This window comes from Mastomys coucha, unplaced genomic scaffold, assembly GCF_008632895.1.
Source record: "Mastomys coucha isolate ucsf_1 unplaced genomic scaffold, UCSF_Mcou_1 pScaffold22, whole genome shotgun sequence".
Lineage (NCBI taxonomy): Eukaryota > Metazoa > Chordata > Mammalia > Rodentia > Muridae > Mastomys > Mastomys coucha.
The window spans coordinates 133,065,789-133,083,870 of NW_022196905.1; the positions used below are offsets into that span (position 1 = coordinate 133,065,789).

General features: G+C 50.0%; 1 protein-coding gene and 1 long non-coding RNA gene across 4 annotated transcripts; one reads left to right on the top strand and one right to left on the bottom strand.

Annotated features, from left to right (window-relative positions):
* Positions 1 to 1,028: 1,028 nt before the first annotated feature.
* LOC116070971 (forkhead box protein I2-like) lies at positions 1,029 to 2,953 on the top strand. 2 transcript variants are annotated; one of them, XM_031342355.1, is made up of 3 exons: positions 1,029 to 1,220; positions 1,929 to 2,097; positions 2,323 to 2,953. In XM_031342355.1, exons 1-3 carry the CDS (start codon positions 1,114 to 1,116, stop codon positions 2,695 to 2,697), a joined length of 651 nt encoding a protein of 216 aa, XP_031198215.1. In that variant the 5' UTR covers positions 1,029 to 1,113; the 3' UTR covers positions 2,698 to 2,953. The 2 variants fall into 2 exon arrangements, with proteins under 2 accessions (XP_031198215.1, XP_031198216.1); XM_031342356.1 differs by having other exon boundaries at positions 1,213 to 1,267.
* LOC116070972 lies at positions 2,952 to 6,002 on the bottom strand. Of its 2 annotated transcripts, XR_004110654.1 has the most exons (4): positions 5,596 to 6,002; positions 5,024 to 5,106; positions 3,135 to 3,158; positions 2,955 to 3,011 (listed from the first exon to the last, which is right to left on the bottom strand). It is a non-coding gene; the product is annotated as an uncharacterized LOC116070972 (long non-coding RNA). The 2 variants fall into 2 exon arrangements; XR_004110653.1 differs by having other exon boundaries at positions 2,952 to 3,158.
* Between the last annotated feature and the right edge of the window lie 12,080 nt (positions 6,003 to 18,082).

Consider the following 18,082-nt stretch of genomic DNA (forward strand, 5'->3'; position numbering starts at 1 on the left):
TAAGTACACCATAGATGTCTTCAGACACACCAGAAGAGGGCATCAGATCTCATTACAGATGGTTGTGAGCCACCATGTGGTTGCTGGGATTTGAACTCAGGACCCTCGGAAGAGCAATCAGTGCTCTTAACCACTGAGCCATATCTCCAGCCCACTTGTTACCTTAAGAAGTAAAAGTGCTGCCCTGTAAGAGAAAACTACCCAAGGCTAGCCATGGCCTCTCATGTCTCTGGGCTCACAAATATGGTTCCTAGTCTGGCTTGTGTAGATTGTTGGAAAGGAGTCTCTGAGATGCCAGGGGTGCCCAAGACTTCTTATCTCACCACAGCTTCCCAGTTTGACACAGATGCCTCCTCTCTATACAAGCGCTTTACCCATCCCAGGCCAGAGAGCCACTAGGAAGCTCAGAAAAACCTCTGGGATGCCAGAGCATCAAGAAAGGGTATTTCCAGGTAGGGATGGAGTGTGGGAAGAGGGCTCAGGATGCTGGAAGAAACCCTGGGCCTTGGATCTCTATCAGCTACCTGGTGCAATGGGAGAACAGGGAGCCAGGTTGAGGCTGGAGCCAGGTTGGGCAGGAGCCCCCAACAGCCTGGACAAGTCTTTGGATTCCGGGACTGAAAGCAGCCAGCCTATATCCTGTAGGAAAGGGGACAGCAGTTCAGGTCCCTAGGACTGCACCCCACCCCACCCCACCCCACCCCCATCACCTCTAGCTGTGCGTGCAGCAATCAGCCTAGAATCTGTGAATCTGGAGTCTGTGGGCCCTGCCATAGTCTCAGGGTTGGCCCCAGGGGAGGACAGACAGGGGTTGCCCTGACTGTGGAGCCAGACTACTCTCTTGGCCTCCCTTGCCTGAAGGTCAGAAGGTGGCAAAACTCCCCAACTGTGCTTCCCACTCTGTGGTGGCTGGGGACAACCCCCGCACAGGGATTGGACGTCAAAGAACCAGGCGGAGCAGGCGGGGACCCCAGAAGCCCAGGCTCCCCGCTCCCTGCACTCAGACGCTGTTTTCCCAGCCAAGAGAACCTAGTGCTGGGCCCCGCGGCCGGCGGCCAGCACGGAGGAGGAGGCGGGCGGCGGCTCAGCGCAGGCCAGTACAGGGCGGCCACGATGTTTGACAGTTCACAGTACCCCTATAACTGCTTCAATGACGACGCTGACGACTACCCTGCCGGCAGCTCCGACGAGGAAAAGCGGCTCACAAGGCCAGCGTACAGGTGACCCCGGAGGGCAGGTTTCAGGGGTCCCACAAGAGCGGGTAGAGGTCTGTGTCGCCAGGACCTCACCAGGACTAGGGAGAACTGAAATTCCTTATGCGGGTCTCTGAGGAAGGACACGATCCAGCGCACGCTGGAGACAGCCACGGGGCGGGGGTGGGGGGAAGGTAGGGGACGGGAGGGGATCCTCCAAGTGCTGAGCAGGCTAAAAGTGGGGTCTGGATAAAAGTAGGGAGCAGTGAGATCATCGAACCACAGCTTCTTCTGTACCCTCAATGCCCCACTGGAGTCCTGGGGACCCAACAGGCCCAGGGCAGCTTTAAAGGGTCCCGCAGAGTCTAGAGGGTATCGGAGACTCCAGAGGGCTTCCGAGGCTCCAAAGAATCTCGGGGTTCACAGGATCTCGGGATTCAGAGGGTCTCGGGGGTCTCTAGCAGGTGGGGAGTTCAGATAGTAAAGAGTGTTCCGAAGGGACCAGGGTACTTCAGAGGGTCTGGGAGACTCCAGAGGATCTTGGGGGACTCCAGAGGCTCGGTAGAGGATTCAAGCCAGCCTGTTGAGCATGTCCTTGGGGCTCCGGTGGATGGAGGTTCCATCTGGTCTCAAGGGTTCCAGCCGGTCTCAGGGCAGGTCTGACTTCACCAGCGCTTCTGCGGCTCAGTGGCACCCTGACTGATGCAGCCCCTATATCTGGCACCCCTGTCGCAGCTACATCGCTCTCATCGCCATGGCCATCCAACAGAGCCCCGCGGGCCGCGTAACCCTGTCCGGCATCTACGACTTTATCATGCGCAAGTTCCCCTATTACCGCGCCAACCAGCGCGCCTGGCAGAACTCCATCCGCCACAACCTGTCTCTCAACAGCTGCTTCGTCAAGGTGAGCCCCTCCCCCTCCCGCTGCGCACAGTGGACCCCCAAGTGTCCCCAGTCCTCCCTGGACCGGCAGAGGGGAGGGGTAGCGGGGTGTCACGGTGCGCACCAAAGTTCCTTTCTAGTAGATTCCCGCTGCCCCCGCCCCAACCCCTACAGCCCCGCACACACTTGCCTGAGGCGCGTCCTGCCCCGGGTCTGGGGACACTCTCTGGGACTCACACTCCCGCAGGTGCCACGGACCGAGGGCCACGACAAGGGCAAAGGCAACTACTGGACGTTCGCGGGTGGCTGCGAGTCCCTCCTGGACCTTTTCGAGAATGGCAACTTTCGTCGGCGACGCAGGCGACGCGGCCCCAAGCGTGAGGAGGCTCCGGGCCCCCTCGAGCCAACAGCACACGAGTCCCAGGGTCCCGACGGCGCTCAAGTCCCAAATCACGAGGCCCAGGCCAGCTCTGTGACACACAGAGACATCAAATTCAGCATTGACTACATCCTATCTTCCCCGGACCCTTTCCCGGCTCTCAGGTCGTCCTGTCACTCACAGGAAGCCAGGTACCCGGCTCTGGAGCCCCAGCAAGTGAGCTTCCAGTTTTGGGCTGCATGAGGTGGCCTCTGGGTCTCTGCCCCAGTGGCTGCTGCAGCCAGTTGAGGACTCGAGCCTGGTTCTCCCCTGAAGGCAGAACTTGAACCATGCATCTTGAATCAAGAACCTGGACATTGCCACATCTGCATACTTCTTCCCAGACTGCCCAGGGGGACTCAGCCCTTCATTTGGAGAGATCTGGAGACCTTCTTATAAAAGGTATTTATGGTGATGTTGTGACTTTATAAAGAATAAAAACAGTTCTCTCGCAGGCAAACCTGACTCCGATTCAGCTCCACTTCGGGATGTGCTGTGGTCTCTCTCACTGAATCCCCCTACATCAAGCAGTAAAATCGACCTAGGCTCTCCAGTATCAGGTAGCATTTTGTCTTCAATCATGTGACAGATGGCTTTGTAGACACTCCCACTCCAAAGTTAACGTGTGCTCAGTAACTTACTTGTGAAGCTGGTGAAGGAGTTCCCTGTAGTTGAAGAGAATGGGGTTTAAAGCAGTATAGACAGATGCTAATCTAGCCTGTAACTATTACTTACCCCCAAGGCTTCCATTGATGTCAAGCTATGAGAGACATAACCAGAAGTAGCTATCCTGTGTTCCCAGCAGTGACGTACCAGACATGGTGACACAGGTTTGTCATCCCAACACTTAGGAGGCTGAGGCAGGAGGGTTACAAGTTCAAGGCCTGTCTGGGCAAAATTAGTCAGATCTTGCTTCAAAATAAAAGGCACTCTAAGAAACGCAAGCAGTATGTTCTCTGTACAGGGACGAGGAAAGGAAGAAAGGAGGGAGAGTGGACAGGGAGGGGAGCCTATTCCCATTCTTCTCCATCTCTGCCAGCTTCCTGGCGGGCAGGGACTCTAGCAAGGGACGGAGGGTACGGGCTGCAAGGAAGTGCTCAAGACCGGAATCCTCCAAGACAAATGTAAATGATTTTATTACCATTGAGATGGGCTGTTTAAGTGACACAATCAGGTGCTGTGAAATAAATGCCCACTGTTCCCATTTTTCACCCCCCCACCCCCCTTTTTTGCAGCCCCCCTGTTTGCAGTGACTTAATTTGAACACTTAGTACTCTGATGTGCTCTCTGATTCGTCCTTTGAAAGACAAAATCACTCCCAGACCAGTCTAGCTGTCTCTAATTGAAAATTGCAATCAGAAATGGGCTACCGAAAAAGGAAGGTGGGCAGAGGCAGGAGAGAGTCACAGGACAGATCTCTAAGGCCTAGCCACCATTCTGGGCTGAGAGGGTAATCCCTTTGTTCCAATGCCTGATCCATAGAGTCTTTACAGGCTGGGGAAAATGGAAGAGGCTCCGGGCCCTGCAGTGGATCTCCTTTAAGGCAGCATGGCTGTTCTCTGACCTCCAGATCCTGCTGAGCATTAACCTTTACCTAGCAGCTGTTCCCACCCCAATGCAGCAGGAGGAGAGGGGGGCCCCTTTCCCACAGCGCTTTCCAAAGGTGCAGATTCCCCGTCTTGGCAAAGCCACCTTCAGGTTTCCAGAACTCTGCTGCTCTCACCAAAACATCCAACATGTACATAGGTTCTGCCTGATGGAGTAACAGTCACCCAGACCTGTGCTTGCTCCATGTCGGCTCCCTCCTCTGCCCTGGCTTGTCTGGGCTGCCAGGATGGTGTGTGTGCATGTGTGCATGTGTGTGTGTGTGTGTGTGTGTGTGTGTGTGTGTGTATACACGTGCACTGAGGTCATGCATCTGTCTGTGTCCTTGTTTTGTATGTCTATCTGTCCATCAGGTATGTTAGAAGCATCGATTCAAATCACAATTGATCTACTACAGTATACACATCAGAGGTGGCTCAGACAGTGTCCAAAGATACATTTTATTTTCTGCTACCGACTGAGCAAATACAATTTGTGTTTGATCTTTTGAGTGCTTGCTTGCTTCATACAGTTTGCTCTTATTAGCAAAGTCTGATTTGAAACAGGAAAGCCCCTTTCCCTGAGCAAGACAGAAAGCCTTAGGGAGACTGCACACAGGTTCACTACCAAAAGCCATCTTGACAACCACAGACAGGAGAGGCGAAGCCGGTGCTAGGGGAGGCCGGTATACCTTGAGGTTTGGCGGTCACTTTGTGGAGGCTATCAATCATGTTCTTAGAAGCAAAGGGACATTTCCAGTTTGCCAGCGTGTGATATCCCAGGACTTCAGGAGTGAGTGGCATTTAATACCAATAACATAACAGGGGTGAGGGCTGGCCGTGACCTATTCAAATGTCGCTGCCACCACGCAGACTCGCCCAACGTGATTATAATTAAATACTTTATGCCGCTCTTGCAAATCCGCAGATTGATCATCGATACGTACATTACCAGTGCATTACCCCGAGCAGATGTCTGCCACGCTCGTGTCACGGATCAGTAGGTTTCCATTAACAAAGTTGGGAGGTGCTGCCAAGTACAAGTTCGGGGGGAAATATGTGTGAGTTACCATGGTCCCAAACAAAAGTTCCTGAGCTAGGCTTCAAATCTCTGAAGCCCCAGAAGAAGGCAGAGGGAGTACAGTGAGCTTCAGAGGGCAGACTGCCTAATTCAAGCTGTGGCTCTCTGTGTGGGATCTGGTGGGAGGTCCAGCAACCTCCCTAGCTAGCAGCAAAAGGTGGCTGTTTCCCACAGCAAGCCAGAATACACCTCTGGGTTCCTGCCGCCTGGAAGCTGTTGACCAGGACAATGTAGCAAACACCCCAGGTTGGCGTTGCCACCACGGGCCACAGGGGCACAGACACTGCCAAAATCGAAGACCCTGAGAAAAGGCGTTCCTATGAGAGCCCAGATCTAAGACTGAGAGCATTGGGGGCTTGTAGAGTAGATCAGGTAGCAAATAATATGGCCACAAGGAGACATGGAAATAGATTCCAGCTTGCCCCAGGCCAGACTGACCCTTGGGACTGCAGCTTCTTCATTTATACCAGTCTGTCCCTCCTGACATTCTGGCTTCCATCTTTCAACATCCATCCGTGTCAGTACTGTTGGTGCCTGGGATTGAGACGAACGGATGTGGACCTGCTGCAACCTGAAGTGAGGACTAAAGGTTCCCTCTTTGATCTCTTGGACACCTCACTTCCTTGAAGCCACTTCCTACCCCTCAGAGAAGCTACCTTGTAGTATTCCTCGGGCATCTGAGGCAGACAGAGAGACAAGGTGTTTTCCTTGGGTCATCTGTCTGTAGCTCTATCCAACTTTTTGGGATAGTCTCCCGTTATGAATGCACTCCTATTTCTGATGGCGGCCTGCTCTCAGGCTTCCCCCCCCCCAGCAACCCCTCCATTCCCACCCCACCCCCACCAGAGTTTCCTCACCAAAGCCATGTTCTCTCCCACCTTTTGCATTATGACACAATAAGGAAGTCTCCCTGCCCTCAGAACAGGCCTGAGCTGTGAGGTCTAGACCAGAGTGTGCTTGTCTCAAAGCCTGGGTCCCAGAAGGTCTCAGCACATACAGTCTAAAGTAGACTACATCCTGAAGCCTGCATCTCTCCAAAATGTAAAAATGAATACAGGTATCATGGGACCTATGGCAGTCCTGTGTCTCTTCCAGTGCCTAGGTTCATCTCTGTCTGACCCCTACCATCTTGGATAGACCCTACCACCACCTATACCAGCTATTGGCTCTACCCAGGCAGTTTCCAGATGGCCCTCTAGGTGGATTCTGTTGAAATCTGTTACTCTGCCCCATGCAGAATGTTTACTGACTCAGACCTGAGAAATCAGCTTCTGCAGCTTGAAATTCTGGCCTTGGGATGCTGATCTATGTCTCCTAATTTGTGGGAGCCATCAAAGGTCTCGTGGAGAACAGAGAAGGCAGTGCCTGGACTGGAGAGAGGCTGAAGGTGTCCCTCCTTGTCAGGCTAGAGGATCTGTAGGGAAGCTACTGTAGAACAAGGCCATCTGCCCACATGCATGGTGACAGGGCCATGCCTACACAGTAGAGGGAGGGGTGCTGGGAACTGGGGGCAGGACTTGGGGCACAAGGGTTGGGAAAAGGAGAAGTAAAAGGACATCAGTCATCCACAGGATCCTGGAAACCCCACCACATGGTCTGAGGACAGGCAGACAGTCTTCATGTAGCAGCGGCATAATCCTGCATGTGCCAAATTTTCTCTCTGCCTGCCACTTCTCTGAGCATCTCATCTCAAGAGTGCCAGTAGCCTGGGGTTAGAAATACTATCTGCTGAGCTGGAGAAATGGCTCAGAGGTTAAGAGCATGTGCATCCACATCTTCACAACCACCTGTAACTACAGTTCCAGGAGATACAACACCTTCCTCTGGCCTCCATGGGCACCTGCACTTGTATCCATATCCACACACAGAGAACATGCATTTACAGAATTAAAAGTAAAAGCAAATCTATGGTAGGGCTTGGTAGTACACACCTCTAATCTCGACACTTGAGAAGCAGGGGCAGATGGATCTCTGGGAGTTCCAGGTCAGCCTAGACTACACAGTGAGTTCCAGGCTAGCCAGGGCTACATAGTAAAATCTTACTGCAAAAACAAAACAAAACAAAAACCTGTTTTGATGGCTTGGTGGGTAAGGTGCTACCCACATTGCATCTCCAGAAATCACACAGTACAAGGAAAATGCCAGTGCCTGAGTGTTGTCCCTTAACATCTGTGTACTCTGTGACATATGTGTACCCTCACACATCTACCCAAATATGCCCAATCACACAAAATAAATAAATGCAGTATTGTAAAAAACAAAGACATACTACCTACTAGTTGAAGTGCTGTTCCAAGGATAAGATGGCCTGGAACAGTCCAGAACCCCCATATTGCTCAGCTGCTGATCTGCTGATGTTGACGGAGGTCCCCTGAAGTGGGACATCACCAGTGACCAACCACTTTCTCAGGAGGGGTGACATCAAAAAGGAAAGAAGGAAGGAAGAAAGGAGGAAGAGAGGAAAAGGGAAGAAAGAGTAGAGAAGGGAAGAGAGGAGAAGAGAAGAGAGGAGAAGAAGGGAGAGAAGAGGGGAGAGAAGAGGGGAGAGGAGAGAGGAGAAGAGGGGGGGAAGAGGAGAGAAGAGGGGGAAGAGACGAGAGGAGAGGGGGAAGAGAGGAGGGGGAGGGGAGAGAAGGACTTGACCTATGACTTGTGATGTGATTTTTTTGTTGTTATCCAAACAAACTAAAAATCTGTTGAACAGTTACAAAATTATATTTTCATATTCATTCTGCACAAAATGCCAGTCACATCCTGGGCGAAAAGTGCCTGGTCCTCATGCTCCACTGTGCAAGAGGGACAGTCCCCAAACCAGTGCAGAGCTTGTGAGGCCCAACAGAAATTAACAGGATCTTGTATGCACCAGTACAATTACATTCCGGCCAGCTTTAGGCAACTTCAAACCTAGGTTCCAAATAAGATGTGCGTTCACTGAACTGAAACACGGGGTATTAGATTTATAATAAACACAGAGAGAGGTCACATGGCACTGCCATTTCTCAAGAGGAAAGGAAATTAAATGGGAATGTCAGGATTTTATTCAGCTTGGCCCTGTGCTCTGTGTTGAATCCAGGTGACAAAGAAGAGCCATCAGTCAAGGGTGATGCAGCCATACATCACCATACCTGCCATGTCCTGGGCTCTGTCACTGGCTCTCTCTATGTGGTCCAGGCTGGCCTCTCACTTGAAATAATTCTGTCTCTGCCTCCAGAGTGTTGATATCACAATTGGGTTTACAATTTCTTTTGAGACAGAGGTGGTCTTGAACTGGGGACCACCCCGCCTCTGTCTTCCAGATGCTCAAAGTACAGGTGTGCACCACCACACCCAACTTCAGGCTCCTTCCGCGTCCTCCTTCCCCAACCTGAGCTCAGAATGGAATCTAGAGCATTGCACCTGCTAGGCAAGTGGTGTGACACTGAGCTGAGTCCCCAACTCCCAGGCTTTCTCAGTAAGTGTCAATGGAATCCAAGGAGCAAGGGACATGTCACAGTGCTTTGGAAGCCACATATTCCATCCTCCTGGGCCTCTTGCCATCCCTGAACTTGTGAGAGGAGCCCCACTCTGCCCTTCAGAACACATCTGCTTCAGGGCTCCCCAAGGCCTCTCCTTCTTATAAATCTCTGATGTAGACGCAGATGGTCCTGGCAGGAAGAAACAGGGTAACTTGGCTCGCCCCACCCCTCACCCCCAGGCAGAAAGCTGGATGGGCAAGACAGGGGCAGGGAGACCTCTAAACTTGGGAGGCAGGGGCAGCAGCTGGGACTCTGTACAAACCAAGGGATGGCTGAGCCTTGAGTGGAAGCAACTGGAAGAAAGGCTGGGCACTGGATGCGGGGTGGGGGTTGGGGGGTCACTGCAGGAACCTAAGAGTTCCAGCAAGGAGCCCAGAAGGTCTTGCTAGCCTTTACCTCTCTGGAAGGTCCCTGAAACAACAAAAGCCAGTCTTCGGGCAGCATCAGCCAAGGGGAGACTGGGTCCCTCGTGTGGCCTTACCTAGCTCCCTGAGTGAATGTTCTCCTCAGACCACGTAAAGCTGAGGCTTATGGACATCAGTCAGGCCTCCATGTTCCCAGTTAGCTGCATCCAAGTACAAGAAAGAGATCTATGCTTTTTACTACCCAGGCCACCAATTCTGCTTGTCCCCAGCCAGCATTTCCTGGGCTCGGAAGCTCTCATCATGCCCCTATAATGCCTGAGTGTAGATAGACTCAGCTGGCCCCTGGGGCGGGGGGGTGGGACCCACATGTCCAGCAGAAGTGCTGGCAAGGACATGCCGAGTGGGTATGTGCCCTCAGCACAAGCACACAGGATGCAGATTCATGTACCTGTGCACGGATACAAACATACAGATTCACACACTTGGACACACACACAGGAGTGGGAGTGTACACGTGTGCACACAGAAACACACAGCTATGCTCTGTTCTGCTCCAGGCCACAGAGGCCTGGGCTCAGAAGGATGTGTCCCTGCACTTAAAAGCCACAGGGGTATTTATGAAGCCAAGGAGAGGAGAAAAGCATTACAACAAGGAATTACATGTGTGAGGCAGGAAGCGTAACAGCATACACCTATACACACGCAGCACAGGCGTGCACATCACACACCTGCAGCCATGTGCACACACACACACACACACACACACACACACACACACAGATGTGCACATACTCGCGCATGCAACACATATAATCACAGACCAGAGGCCCGGCATGTTTGAAATATGTATGGCAAAGCAAGGATGGCAGCCTGGCCATCAGGAGAGAATGGTGGTCTGGTCCAGGGTAGGCTGCTGGCTCTCTCTGACCTGCTGCTGTCACGCCTCCCGCCTCACACATGCAATCCCTGGTTGTAATGCCTTTCTCCTCTGCTCAGGCTCATAAACACCCCTGTGGCTTTTAAGTGTGGGAACACATCCTTCTCGGCCCAGGCCTCTGTGGCCTGGGGCAGGGCACAGCTTCCAGCCCGGGCAGGGCAGTGAACAGCAACAGCAGTGAGCAGTGAGCAATGAGATACTTCATCGCCTCCATAGATATGGAGACCTGCCCCAGGGACTTGTGGAGCCAGGTGAGTCATTGGCACAATTCACATTGGCTCTAGAGTCCCAGTCACCCGGGACATAGGCTAAGAGAAGAGCAGGAGCCACACCAGAAACAAATGTCCCCAGCTTCTACATCCCTGCCATCCACACTTCCTGGACCTAGGTCTGTCCCAACACAGGGTAGGTGACGGAACGTGCTTTCCCTCAAAAGCCCTGGGCTCGCAGATGTGGGTCAGTGTTTCCAGACATGAGGGCGGAATGAGCCACATGTGTTCAGAGCTTCCGAGACGTCTGGAATGATTTCTCGGTTTTCTGTTTAGATAAACTGACTGGGACAGATGTTGGCCTAGAATCTCTAGCCTCCAACTGTCCCCTATCAGCTCATGTCCTCCTGTCCATACAAGCTGAAGGCCCCTTGAATAGGGATTGGTCTAACACTAGGTCAGGAGAGCTAGTGGCAAGGCTGTGGCAAGGTTAGACCAGGCTAGACCAGAAGCCATCCATGCTTTCCCTGTGAGCGGCCCCTTAGCTTCCTAGGGAGGTCTCCTTTCCACTTCCAGCCCCCCATCAGAATGAGGAGCCCCATCAGCTCCCACAAACCTCAGTTCACCTAAATATGTCCTCAGCCCTGAAGCCTGTGGAATTTTCAGCCCTGACTCTGACTTGGAGCAAAAAAGGGGGCAGATCTGTCCTCATACTGCCGGTGAGGAATCTGAGGTCCGTCTGTCCAGCCCCTGTGACAACCTTCCACCCATCTTCATTCTTCCCTGCTACATGACCATCCTGATGAATCTGTCAAGCCCTTCACACTCCCACCCACAAAGAATGGTTTAAGATGATCACATGGCCTGATAGTCACATGACCCCCAAAGAGGCAGACTAGCCCCCGGCCCTATGGCTTCTACTGTGAGGATAGGGAAGGAGAATTTCCTGCTGGGTGGATTAGGGTCTGAAACTAACAGGGAAAGCCTATCAGAAAGAGGCCAGCATGGAACTAGATGCTAGATGGGGCAATGTAGACACCTTGATCGAGCCATGCCTGAAGGTAGAATTTTTCTCCAGCTGTCTGCCATAGTCATTCTCTATTGGGTTTATGGCAAGTGGCTATAGTCAGATACCTCCAGCTGATACCCACCAGCCCTGGGGCTCCTTTCTCCTGGGAAATGTTTATATAATTCTAGCTACACAGGTATAGAAAATAGACATAAAATTTAAAATTTATTGATAATAAATTATAGGTAATCTTATTCTCAAATAATTCTTTGGTGTACATATAATATTTATACAAATATATGTGTAACATATAGAAATACTATATTGGCATATATAGTAATTTAGCTTTTGCTGAAGATGAAAACAAATTCGCATACTAGTGAAATGTATTATTATGCAAATGAAATTGCTGTTGGTTTTGGTTTGTTTGGGTTTGGTTTTTTGAGACCAAGTCTCTCTGTATATCCCTGGCTGTCCTGGAACTTGTTCTATAGACCAGGCTGGCCTCAAACTTAGAGGCCTGTCTGTCTTTGCATCCTGAGTGCTGGGATTAATTTAAAGGAGTGTACTACTTCACCCAGCTATATGTTTGGTTTGGGGGGGGGTTGTTTGTTTGTTTTTTGTTTTTTTCAAGACAGGGTTTCTCTGTGTAGCTTCAGTTGTCCTGGAACTCACTCTGTCGACCAGGCTGGCCTCGAACTCAGAAATCCACCTGCCTCTGCCTCCCAAAATCTTGAAGGAATGCTTGATACTTCAAGATACAGAAGTGACTTCAGCAGTTTTCAGAGTTGGTCACTATTTTGATTTTATGTCCTCTTTGCTGAGGACAGTGAATCACGTACATATAAGGAGTGGCAGAAGTGTGTTGAGGGCCACTTCAGAAACTGTTACATGGTCAGTCCTAATCCCAAGCCAAAATTTACTGAATGTTTTTACATGGGACTCAGGTCAGCAACTCAAATGGGAGTTTTAAAAAACAAAAATGCTAATACAAACTAACCCAAAGATAGGCTAAATTGGCACTTGCACCCAATGGATGATGGGAATGGTGGGAAGAAGACATTAAAAGTCTCTTCTATGACGAAATTATTACAACCCTGCAGAAGATTGTTCACATCCTAAACACTCTGCACTTAAGAGTCCAGGGCCTGGGCTGGGGAGATGGCTCAGCAGTCAAGAGTGATTGTTCCTACAGAGGGCTCAAGTCAATTTCCAGCATCCATGGTGACTGACAGTTATCCTTAGCCCCAGTTCCAGGGACCCAACCAGCTCATACATGATGTACATATGCATGATAGCAAAACACCCATACACCTACAACAAAACAAAGACACCTAAAAATTCAAAGAAAAGGAGTCTAGCGTTCATCTCAGGGTGTTTCATTGTGTTGTGTTGTGTTGTGTTGTGTTGTGGTATGGGTGGCTTGTGTGGTACAGAGAACAGACTGTGTGGAAAGGCTGTCAAAAGGCTGCAGGGAAATTGCTCCATTCAGCTGGAGCAAGAGTGGTCAGACATGTTGAAGTTCCCAATGTGTTTGATTTTGAGTTAACAGTAGGTTGCTGTACTGTGACTATTCCAAAATCTTCCTTCTTTACCAAAGTTTGTGGGGACCCCCTCCTGTAGCTGTCCTCTGCTACTTTGTGGGTTCTTCTTTCTTCCACCCTTCTCCAGCCTTTTTCTCCCCTTTCAATCCCCTAACACTAGGTAAAAGAGAAAAAAGGATAGAGAGAAAAGGAAGAGGAACTCCCTGAGCAAAGTCAAGAGGTTGGAAAGGGAGCGACATCATCAACAGACCACTTCCTGTTGAGTAGGGACATCAAGTTCCTTGGGGCACGTTTGATCTTGGCTGTCAGGGTATCCAATTTCTTCTCCTTGCTGTTTCCTCTTTGCATGTGACTATTTAACAAACCCTGACCACCAACAACCAACGACGCCCACCTCCATCCCCACCCCCACCTCTTGAGGCCCTAGCATTTATAGACCCTCTGAAATGTCCTCAGAATTCCCAATGTCACACAGTCGAAAAGCTATCTGCAGCTGGCAAAGTCTTGCCCTTGCTAGAGCACGAGGCAAATCCTAGTCAGCTGCTGTGGACAGTCTGAGGCAGCCCCACATCCCATGCCTGGGATTAAAACAAAAGCATATTCTTAGAATATTTGTGTGTTTTTTAAAAAAACCAAAACTCCCAAATTCTTACCACCACCACCCCCCATATGGTGGCACAACCTACAGCTTTATAACTAGGGGTGTTTATGCAAAAGTTTAGATATTTGCCTAATGATGGTGAGTGCTTTGGCCAGATAAATATGTCTTCCACGGAGGATTTATGGCCCACACAGTCATACAAACACTGAAGGTCCAGGTCAAAGTGATGATGGAAATGAGGCCTACGGGCCATGGAATCAGATTTCCCTGGAATGGCACAACACCCACCCTTGGGTGCTGAGATGTCCCTCCAAGGCTTCTCACACACAATTCAGTTTGGGCACCCGGTCCCTGGCCTCTCCTCTGCTAGGAATAGTTGTGACAGAGTGTGACCTTCATGGAGCCCTGGATGTCAGCACCTACCACATACCAGGGACTTGGGTACATGCGGGTGTGTGCGCCCACACAGGCAGGGCTGAGGGTGCACATAAGTGTGGGTGTGGCATGCACAGGTGAATGACGATAGGAGTGGGATCTGAGATGCACACTGCTCTGGAGATGTCGGGAATGTTGGGGTCTTGGGAGCTCCAACTATGGCTTTAGTATGCACAGCTGTGATCCTCTGTCCATCGGCTTTCCAGCTGCTGATGTGCCCCCAAATAGAGACCGTTTCTTCTGTCTTTTCCATTCCAAGACATAATCTAAATCCCGCAGTTCTCAACCTATGGCTCACCACTCCTCTGGGGTGGTCAAACAACCTTTTCACTGGGATCACATATCAGACATCCTGCATATCAGATATTTACATTGTGATTCATAACAGTAGCAAAATTACAATTATGAAGTAGCAATGAAAATAATTATATGATTGGGGGATCCCCACAACATGAGGAACTGTATTAAAGGGTCGCAGCATCAGGAAGGTTGAGAAGCACTGGTATATTTCTCTGGCCACAGCACTGACCGTCCTTATGCAAATACTGAAACTTTAGAACAAACATCCCTGATTATAAAGCTGTAGGTTGTGACACCATATAAGGTTGTGTCAGAGATATGGGGAGGTCCCCACAAATTTTGATAACAAGGAAGATTTTGGAATAGTCACTGTATACTGACCCACAGCTAAATCGAAATTAACACACTGGGAACCTCAGAGTGTCTGACAGTTCTTGCCCCAGTTGTAGGGAGCGACAATGCAACCTCTGCAGCCCCCCAGAGCTTCCCAAGGAGGCTCTGCTCACAATACTTGGCTTCAAGCTTCCCCTGGCTGACCTGAGCCACCCTGTAAGTTCCTGCCCTTGAGGCTCCTCTCAGCAGGGGTGCTTCCCCTGGCTGACCTGAGCCACCCTGTAAGTTCTTGCCCTTGAGGCTCCTCTCAGCAGGGGTGTTGTAGGAGAGTAAGGGAGGGCCTGGAGCTGCCACCCCGCTTGGCTGACAGCCATCAGCGCTTGGCGCTCGCTGTAAAGGTTAATACATAAATCACAGGGAAATGTCAGGCGGCTTTTAACACTGATTGAGATGTAATTTGGGGTGGGGGCTGTCCAAGGGGCTCACCCACATGGATCCACAGCAGGCTACAAAAGAAATTATCGTTTGTTCATTTATGGTTCATAATCACATCAGAATTGATGGTCCTCCTCTCTGGACAGAGCTGCTCAGTGCATGCCAGGGATGGATTTATAGGGGGATGCTGGGTCTGGAGTCAGTTGGTGCTGACGGGCACAACATCTGGACCCCAGAGAACTTTCCAAGCGCCCAAGGGAGAACAGCTTGTCCACGGGCATCCTTGAGGCTGGGCTCAGCTCACACGACAAGGCCACACCGGGTCTTACTAGGACAAGACCTCAGACACAGCCCCCTTCCTGGGTCACAGCAGAGGCTCCGCATGGGCCCAGGACCTCTCTCCACATGGACGCACCCAGTGTTGCTTCCATCTGAGAGTGTGGCTTCCCAATACTGGGATTTAGGAGGCCCCGGGCCTTTTCTTGTGAAGAGTATAGAAAAAACCCTTTTTGTATGAACCCTATGAGACCGTGCACACAGCTCCATAAGCATGGTACACATATGAATATGAGAGCTGGCAGAATGGCTCATTGGGTAAAGCATTTGTCACACAAGCATAAGGACCTGAGTACAATTCCCAGAACCCATACAAAACTCCAGGTATGACAGTACATGTCCGTAATCCTAGCACTGGGGAAGCAGAGATAAGAGGATCTCTGGGACTCACTGGCCACCCAGTCTAGTCCAACAAATGAGCTCCAGGTTCAGTGAGAAACTCAGAAAGTAGGGTGGATGGACTGGAGAGATGGCTCAGTGGTTAAGAGCACTAGATGCTCTTCCAGAGGACCTGGGTTCAATTTCCAACACCTACATGGGGGCTCACAGTACTCTGTAACTTGAGTTCCAGGGGATCTGATGCCCTCTTCTGGCTTCCTCTGGTTCTGCACAGGTGAGACATGTGTAAACATACAGAGAAAACACACCCATAAACATAAAATAAAATTTCAAAATAAAAAAATAACAAAATAAGGTGGAAAGTGGCTGGGGAAAACAATTGACCAATAGCCAATGGCCATCACTAACGTGTACACACACAAGGCTGCAGTAATCAATGGCCAGCACTCATGTGTGCATGTGTTCACGCAAACAGGACTGCACATACCCAATCATGACATCATACCACTAAGACATCCAACTGACTTGACTACTGAGTGTGTAAATTAAGGTTTGAAGAATTATCACCTAAATTACCTAAAATAATTCTTCGCTGTTTAGCAATTAGCAGATAGAAGTGGCCACATCCCCTCTCCTGACCACACCCTGCTCATCCTCAGCTTCCCAAGCTCTGTCTTCCCTCTGGATTCTCTGTCACCTCCAGTGCTGCTGGGCAAGACACCTCCCCTCCCCAGCCTTGCTCTAAGATTCAGCTCAAAGACTGCCTCCTCAAGTTGCCCATGCTGAACTCCCATCCAACCAAAGCTCTTCCTTCTAGATCTCTGAATTCTGAATTTCAGTCCCTCCCATCATGGTCACCGCAGCTTTCTGACACTCAAGATGAAGGGGGAGTCTAGCAATCCCTTCTTTCTCCTGGAGCCAACTGACTCTGCCATGTCTCCATTAACTAAGAGAACCATTTGTCACCTTAGCCTTTAATCAGAGAAACTGCAAGGAACAATGGCTATCTGCCTGGATGTCAAATGCAATTAGGGTTTCTGTTGTGGCTAAGTTGGCAAAGTGTTTGCCTAACATTCAAGAAGCCTAAGGCTTCATCCCAGCATCACAAGTATAGTGATGCATACCTGTAATCCCAACATGCCGGATGTGGAGGCAGAAGGGTCCCAAGTTCAAAGTTAACTTCAGCTGCAGAGTTCAAGGCCAGCTTCAGCTACAAGGGATCTTGTCTCTAACACACACACACACACATGCAGAAAGAGATGTTGCTTATGTGAAATGAGTTTTAACTATAAGGACACAAAATATTAAAATAAAAAGACAGAAAAAACATACTATGAAAGACATTGCAGACAGGCAGCTGGAGCATTGTCTATTTTATACAGACTATAATGTTTTGGGTTTTTTTTGTTTTTTGTTTTGTCAACTTGACATCGCTAAAGTTATCTGGGAAGAGAGAATTTCAATTGAGGACTTGTTTCTCAGATTGCCAATACTCAGGCCTGAGGGGGTATTTTCTTGATTAATATTTGATATGGGAGGGCCCAGTCCATCGTGGGTCACCTCTGGGCAGAAGGTCCTGAGATGTATAAGAAAGCAGGCTGAGCCAGGTGGTGGTGGCACGGGTCTTTAATTCCAGCACTTGGGAGTCAGAAGCAGGTGGATCTCTGAGTTCCAGGCCATCCTGGTCTACAGAGTGAGTTCTAGAATAGCTAGCACTACTCAGAGAAACTCTGTCTTGAAAAGCCAATAGTAGATAGATAGATAGATAGATAGATAGATAGATAGATAGATAGATAGACAGACAGACAGACAGACAGACAGACAGACAGACAGAACAAGCCATGAGGAACAAGTCAGTAAGCATAGTCCCTCCATGGCCTCGGCATTAGTTTGTGCCTCTAAGTTCCTGCCTTGAGTTTCTCCCTGACCTCCCTCAGTAACCTGCAACCAGGTCACAAAAGCCAAATAAACCATTTCCTCCCTGTAGTTGCTTTTAGTCATGATGTTTATTGTGGTGAGAGAAAGAAAACTAGAATTCAGACTCTGAAGCCAATACTTACCTGGAGGCATCAAAGGAAGTCCCTTCACGGTAAATCCTAAACCTCCATGAAGCATCGTGGTGGAGAAAAAACCCTGTGGACAAGAGAAAGCAAAGTCAGTGGGTGTGTTGAGAAGTGTGTGCTTGTGTCCCAGTGTGTTTGTGTACATGTGTGCCTGCATGTCGAGACCAGAGACTGGCATCAGGTGTCTTCTTCCGTGAGTCTCAATCTTCTTCGTACATGTATGTCTGTGGCATACATGTGCATGCATGCATGTTCCCATATGAGAATGCACCTGTCTATGCATGTGGAGCCCAGGGGTTAAATCAGAATAGCTTTATACATTATATATTAAGGCAAGACTTCTCAGTTTAACCAAACGCTCTCTATGCAGCCAGTCAAGCTAGACAGATTGCTCCAAGAACTCCTCTCCCTGCCTGCCGCGTACTGAGATTTAGTCAATCCACTTCTGCCCAGCATCTACATGGCTTCTGAGCATCAATGTTAGGTCTTCATGTTTATACAACA

Bases quoted from the DNA above. Each gene is read 5' to 3' on its own strand.
- LOC116070971 (XM_031342355.1), top strand. From the start codon at position 1,114: ATGTTTGACAGTTCACAGTACCCCTATAACTGCTTCAATGACGACGCT. The intron at 1,221-1,928 runs GTGACCCCGGAG...CCCCTGTCGCAG, and splicing joins CTCACAAGGCCAGCGTACAG to CTACATCGCTCTCATCGCCA. The intron at 2,098-2,322 runs GTGAGCCCCTCC...ACACTCCCGCAG, and splicing joins TCAACAGCTGCTTCGTCAAG to GTGCCACGGACCGAGGGCCA.